The sequence below is a fragment of the Cololabis saira genome, chromosome 13 (genome assembly GCF_033807715.1).
Source record: "Cololabis saira isolate AMF1-May2022 chromosome 13, fColSai1.1, whole genome shotgun sequence".
Classification (NCBI taxonomy): domain Eukaryota; kingdom Metazoa; phylum Chordata; class Actinopteri; order Beloniformes; family Belonidae; genus Cololabis; species Cololabis saira.
The window spans coordinates 16,245,405-16,251,404 of record NC_084599.1 but is presented as its reverse complement, the minus strand read 5'-3'; the positions used below and the strand labels follow the sequence as shown (position 1 = coordinate 16,251,404).

The 6,000-nt window shown below is 43.5% G+C and overlaps 1 protein-coding gene across 4 annotated transcripts in view; it reads left to right on the top strand.

The window, feature by feature from the left end:
• Nucleotides 1–261: 261 nt before the first annotated feature.
• lnx1 (ligand of numb-protein X 1) overlaps nucleotides 262–6,000 on the top strand; it is a 37,261-nt gene continuing 31,522 nt past the window's right edge. For 2 of the 4 annotated variants that reach the window (XM_061737982.1, XM_061737983.1), the window contains exons 1-2: nucleotides 266–504; nucleotides 4,319–4,834. In XM_061737982.1, the coding sequence (XP_061593966.1) occupies nucleotides 4,425–4,834 (410 nt within the window). In that variant the 5' untranslated portion in view covers nucleotides 266–504; nucleotides 4,319–4,424. Of the gene's footprint in view, nucleotides 505–4,318; nucleotides 4,835–6,000 lie in introns of all 4 variants that reach the window. The other 2 variants (XM_061737981.1, XM_061737980.1) reach the window with 2 other exon arrangements.

Here is a 6,000-nt window from a genome sequence, read left to right as displayed (position 1 = left end):
AGAAGTGCCCTTTTGCTTGACATTTCAACCTGCCTCAAAAGATTGTTTGTGGGTTGCACACGGCTGGTTTCATACACCTGCCGAATCCCTCTTTTATGTGTTCACTCAGTCTTCTTGTGAAATCCAGTTTCTCCCAAACTCCCAAAGCAGGTTTGGGCAGTTCTCCTGTTTACCTTTTCAAACTCCGCCCTTCTGTTCTCTCACTTCCTGATCACCTTTGCCCGGTAGAGGTGAGCCGGTTTTGAGATCCGCGCAGGAGCACTGCTCCTCATATTGGGTTGGAGTTGGAGAATTCCCAAAAGACTGGCAGCAGGATAGGATTACCTGAGGGCCGATCAGCCAATCGTCAGACTCTCTGACTGGGACAAAGTCCTGTTTCGTGAGTCATTTAACTCTCCTTGTTCTCCAGCTCCTTTCTGAAGGGTTTAATGTTACACCCACTTCAAAACTTTACCTGCCCAGGTGATCTGCAGCGCTGAAAGGCAACTTCACCGATGAAGTTATGTAAGTGTACTTTGCCATTACAAGTCATTTTCCGATGTGTGATTGTTCTTTGTTTTTAAATGCTTCATAAGCTAGTCTTATTGATATATATCAGAGAACTGCTGCAGAGCAGGTTGCTTGTTTTTTGCATGGGAGTCATTTACATTGAATACCTGGCAGAGTGTGTTATCATTTTCCTTTCTCGTGTGAGTAGGAGGAGGTAACAGCAGTTCTATTGTTGGTGTACGTCTGCTTTTACCTGTATATGTGCGGTTTTCTCTAATCCACTCCTGGCTTTTCCCGATGTCAAAGTCCTTTCTTAGGGTTTCGCAGTTGTCCCCCCCAGACTGAGGCCTCAGGTCTGGATCAGGAGACTGCTAAAAACTCAAAGACAGGCACATGTGCACACAGAAACCAAATCTTTATGTAGATATCAGTGACTGGGCAGGAGTTACGTTACTCTACTAATACTGTTGCTCCACATCCCACATGTTCACTCTACAGACAACGACATGTGGAAGATTTGGTCAAATTTGAGTTATTGTGTCCCATGATTTTATGTAACATTATCTGAGTGAGACAGTAACCATTATTTGAAACTAAATATAGATTCAACGACTCAGCATTTTCCATGACGGTTACAAGTGACTCATTATGAGCTTCAGTAATTTACTTCCTAAGTTTGGCATTAATTTAAAAGGTTTCTCTCGTGAATTTACCCCGTTCCATGTACAAAAACCTCCTTGTGTCTGTCTCCCAGTTGTTTTGTTCGTGCGATTATAAAAGCAGATGCTGGCGGGACAAGAGAGAGGAACGACACGATGGAATTTTTCTGTGTTGCAGGGCATGTCTCAACACAACAGACTGTAGGAGTTTGCGTGTGTTTGATCTGACATACACCCTCCAAGCCTCCAACTGCCTGCTTGCTGCCTCATGATCATTTGTGCATAAGGTCCATGTTTATGAGCCTGTTTGCGACAAAGCTGCTATTTTCTTTTTCTAATCACAAGTCGCTTCTTGTTCCTAACTTTCCTCTGAAAATGACTCACAGGGGACTTTATGGTCTTAACAGTGACATACCACACCTGCATCAGGTGTAGTCTTTGTCAGTTCAAGTACAACAGCGCTATTGGATTTATAAAGATTCCTTTATGTTTTGACAGAATATGAAGTCAGTGCTGATTACCAAACTGAATCACTCTTGTCTGTCTGATTTGGTCCAGTGTGTCTTTTATCTCGAGCGTGTTTTGTTTGATTGACTCAGGTAATACTTGACTTATTTAATTGAACATGAGTGGATGTGTAAGTACCAGCATGCTAGGTCAGTGTGGTCAGAGGAAAATGCCGCCACGGGAACATTAACCTTGTCAGCAGACTGTTTATTAAATATTCTCAAGTCGTTAAGAAAACGAGCCGACCTTGCACAGTCTTGTGCCATTATTAACTTGTCTCAGATCATAAAAAAAGAAGCCTGACATGTGTTAGACATAAGGTACAATCCCCATGCTCCCAAAAGTTGAAAAGCGTAGGGGACAGTATATTAGGCCAAGGCATAGTTCACCGTAAATTCTTACCATTGGATTTACAATGTAAATACTCCTTCTCCTTTCACTTTGGGATGAAAGCTAAAATGTAAATATGGAGAGAAAAGGAATTATGGAGTCTGAAAGCCGTGGCTTTCTTCTCACTTGTTTGGATACTGAATTCCTACTTTAAGCCATTAATAATTCACATGTTGCAATTCCCATCAGCAATAAAGTATGTCAAGGTTCAGGCAATGTAGCTCTCCCGCATTGTCTCTAATAAAAGCGTTGGCACAACGGGACTGCTGTTGCACGATCATCCTTTCACTTCGGGGATTAGGAATGATCCTGGGAGCGTTGATGCTCCTCAGATATGGGTGTGTCCTTTGAACATGCTTGTCTGTGAAAGTGGTACAGGCATACGTGTGGTTGTGTCTGCCTGTAAATACACGTCTTTGCAGGCTGGAAAGCATTGTTTTTCCTGTGATGTTCAATCCAAATTCAGATTATTGTGGGTAATGGGTTCCAGTCAGGCTGTTGCAAAGCTACAGATGTCAGCCAGGCTGTTTCCGACCAAAAAAATAAATGGATTTGGATTCCTTGTATGGCATTGTTTTTGTTAATGGGAGGCTGTCTTTTGACTTTCAACACAGAAATGGGTATTACAGTAAGTGAGCAGAGAACATACAGTACTGTATATGTCCAAAGGCTCCTGTTTACCCTTAGATGCACGCCACCCTTCACTCAGCCAGTGATATGATATTGCTGAAAACAGTCCAAACGTGTTTCATCGGCCATTGGAAACAAGACAGAGATTTCCACAGCAAACCTATTGCATGATCTGCATCCTATCTAAAAGGCCCTCCACTTGCAACCCCAGCTGTGAGAGTACAACTCCAGTAATGAATCTCCCACTGTGAAGTGCCAGTGTGAATATCAACAGAGAGCCCAAATCGTCAGCACATTCTGCAGAAAATCTACAGCGTTCATGACTGAAAATGGCCTTAAAGGAGATTATGTCGGAGAGAGTATCAATTTTTTTTTTAAATATCCAACTGGCATTTGCTCTCTCTTTCCCTCTGTCTCTCCTTTGGTCTGATGAAAGTGCTTGACTCCATAGATCAAGTCAGGCCTCAAGTGTGTTTGAGTGAAGAATCAGCAGGTCACTGCAAGTTCCCGGAGGGAAAGTTCCTGCTTTTTAAGACTTCTGAAATCTTCTTATCCATGGCTATCATAATATATTAGATGAATAAATAAATAAAAAAAAAAAAAAAAAAAGAAATAGGTTATTCTACTTGGAGGTTTTTGACGGATCTCTACTCACACATGTCGTGACGCATATTTGTACATATTCGCCTTATGGGTTGCACATCAAACTCTGCTGTTTGTTGTGCCTTTCACAAATAATTGAGAACAGATCTCACAACTAAAAACAGAACTAAAACTTGAATTATATTTGTATTTTGTTGACTTACCAAGTTTTGTTGTCACTGGCATTTTTTAACATGATCTAGTGTCTCATTAAGCGGCCAAGAACCAGTAGTGGGTCCAGAAACAAAGCTAGCACAGCGCCAGCAAGATTGCTGTTGCCAAGGTGACGTATTCCTGACTGAGCCCATCTGTTTGTGTCCATGTGCTCGAGGAGCCTGCCCATATGACGTGTACATTGGCACACTGGCAATGTAGAGCACTACATGAACCTGTGAAGCAGTAAATAAGGATTTGATGTGACTAAAATCTTGTCATTTCCTTCTATGGATCGACAGCGGTGAACGATCGTCATGCAGCCCACTGAGCAGAGGAGTGAATATGGGCTGCATGACAATCTGCCTCTGTAGTTGCTGCCGGGATGAGTGGTATTGATGTTCCTGCATCCAGAGAAAAAATCTCTCTAGTTCAATATCTCTCCTCTGTGCCAGTGGTGAAAATCAGACAAACTGAAAAGAAAGTTTGGAGACTCCAGAACTCAAAGTGATGCTGCTGTATGCATGTGTGAAGAGAGGAGTGTTCCAACGTTCCCGCTCCCTTACTACTGTACAAGAAAGCTTATGAATATTTTCATGTGATAACAACTATGCTGTTTCCCTTTCGTCAGTGGCAGAACCTCCAGGAGAGTATTGCTGTTTCAGTGCAGTTTTCAGATACTTTACTTCAGATCCTTTTGATGCTACTTTACATTTCTGCCTCGAAACATTCCCCAGCCCACAGTACCCCCTTTTATTAATGCCTTTGAGCAATGCACCCACAATAAAGAAAAAATGGATTCATTACTAACTATGTGTTGTTTGTTGGACTATTTCTGTTCCTCACAGATCTTGACTGCTAATGACTTCTTCATCCAATCCAAGATGACCAACCAAATCCTGCCCTGTGAATGAGCATTGGGAGGAGAGTACAAAGGTGGAAGTCGCCACGGTGATGGCTGAAGCATCAGCTCCACCTTTATCCCCATCAGACTATGGCTTGCTGTCACCACCTCCCGACATGTGCAGATCATGCGGCCACATCCACAACCTGGAGGAGAACCACGAGTACCTCTACCAGGAGGAGGTGGACGACGACCTCGTCTGCCACATCTGCCTGCAGCCGCTCATCAGGCCTCTGGACACGCCGTGCGGGCACACCTACTGCCAGGAGTGTCTCACCAGCTTCCTGCTGGAGAGCGATTTCTGCCCCGTGTGCCGTTCGCCCCTCATGCTGCAGAGCTGCAGGAAGCCCAGCCTGCTAGTGCACAAGCTGCTGGACAAGCTGACTGTAGGCTGCCCTTTCACCGACCACTGCACCGAAAAGTTGCCTCGTGGCGAACTGGAAGACCACATCAAGAGCAGGTAGGAAGGCAGAAACCATTTACCCATTAGGAGAACTAAAGTATAATCAGCAATCACTGATCTCCACATCAGCAAGTAATTTAGCTTTTGTTTTAAGTTTTCTGCCTCTATTTGTCCTTGCTGTCTGCTAAAAACCACAGCGACCTGCAGTAAACACTCACTCTAAACTTCCCGCCCGCTTTTGCCCGTTTTCATTAACCCACAACGTGGGTCTCAAAGGAGAGAGCTCCTCCTCAAACCAGGCTTTCATCTAAGCAGGCCCAGCTCCTCTGCATATATATCATTAAAACGCAGCACTGTGGTTTCTCTCAGTGTGGGTCGACTTTCATTAGCGATCATCCACACTCCCAGAACGCCACTAGCACACTTAAAGTATCTCATCAAACATCACACACCAGCGGCACAGTCTCCTTTTCATTTACATTTTAGATTTTCAAACACAATTCTCCTAAAACTCCTAAAAACCAAACAGACTAATCTTTTTCTGCTCACTCCCACGTTCTTCTGTCCCACCAGCAGCACATTCAATAGTTTCCCATGCTTCTCACTGTCTTTTTTAGTCCATCTTACCATCTGTCAGTTTTTTCCCCTCATTTCCTCACGTAGTGTGAACATTATAATGAGCTGTGGATCTCTGAGGCCATCTCCCAGTCGGATTCAGCTGCCCTCCTATAGTTAGAGAGGGTTATCTGTGGAAGTGAGGGGCCACGACCGCAGAGATGCCACTACACACTGCGTGAAAAGGGTTTCTATCAAGCTCCTACGGTTGTGGCATGGTTTAATATGAGACTGATATGGAATATTTGGTTTGGCAATGGTCATTAAGATTCTCAGAAAAACATCAGTGAGTTTGAAGCAGTTTTCAGTCCAGACTGATAATAAACAAAAGCAACCAGTTCGCTAAAACTGTGTTATATTCATGCAGTCTGCCGACAGGGAGAGACGCAGTGGCGAAATAGGTCAAGCAAATGTCAGATTCAAACACAAGAGACCTGTAATCGCATCAGATTTCCATATCAGTGCTTCCTTTTCACTGTGGACATAAATGTCCTCTACCTTTATCCAAAAGATTGTGAACTGAACTTTATTTTGTACCCACAACAGAAAATAAAGTTTCAACCAAAGTGTAGAAGTTTGGCGAGCCTATCTAAGGTCAATTATTACTT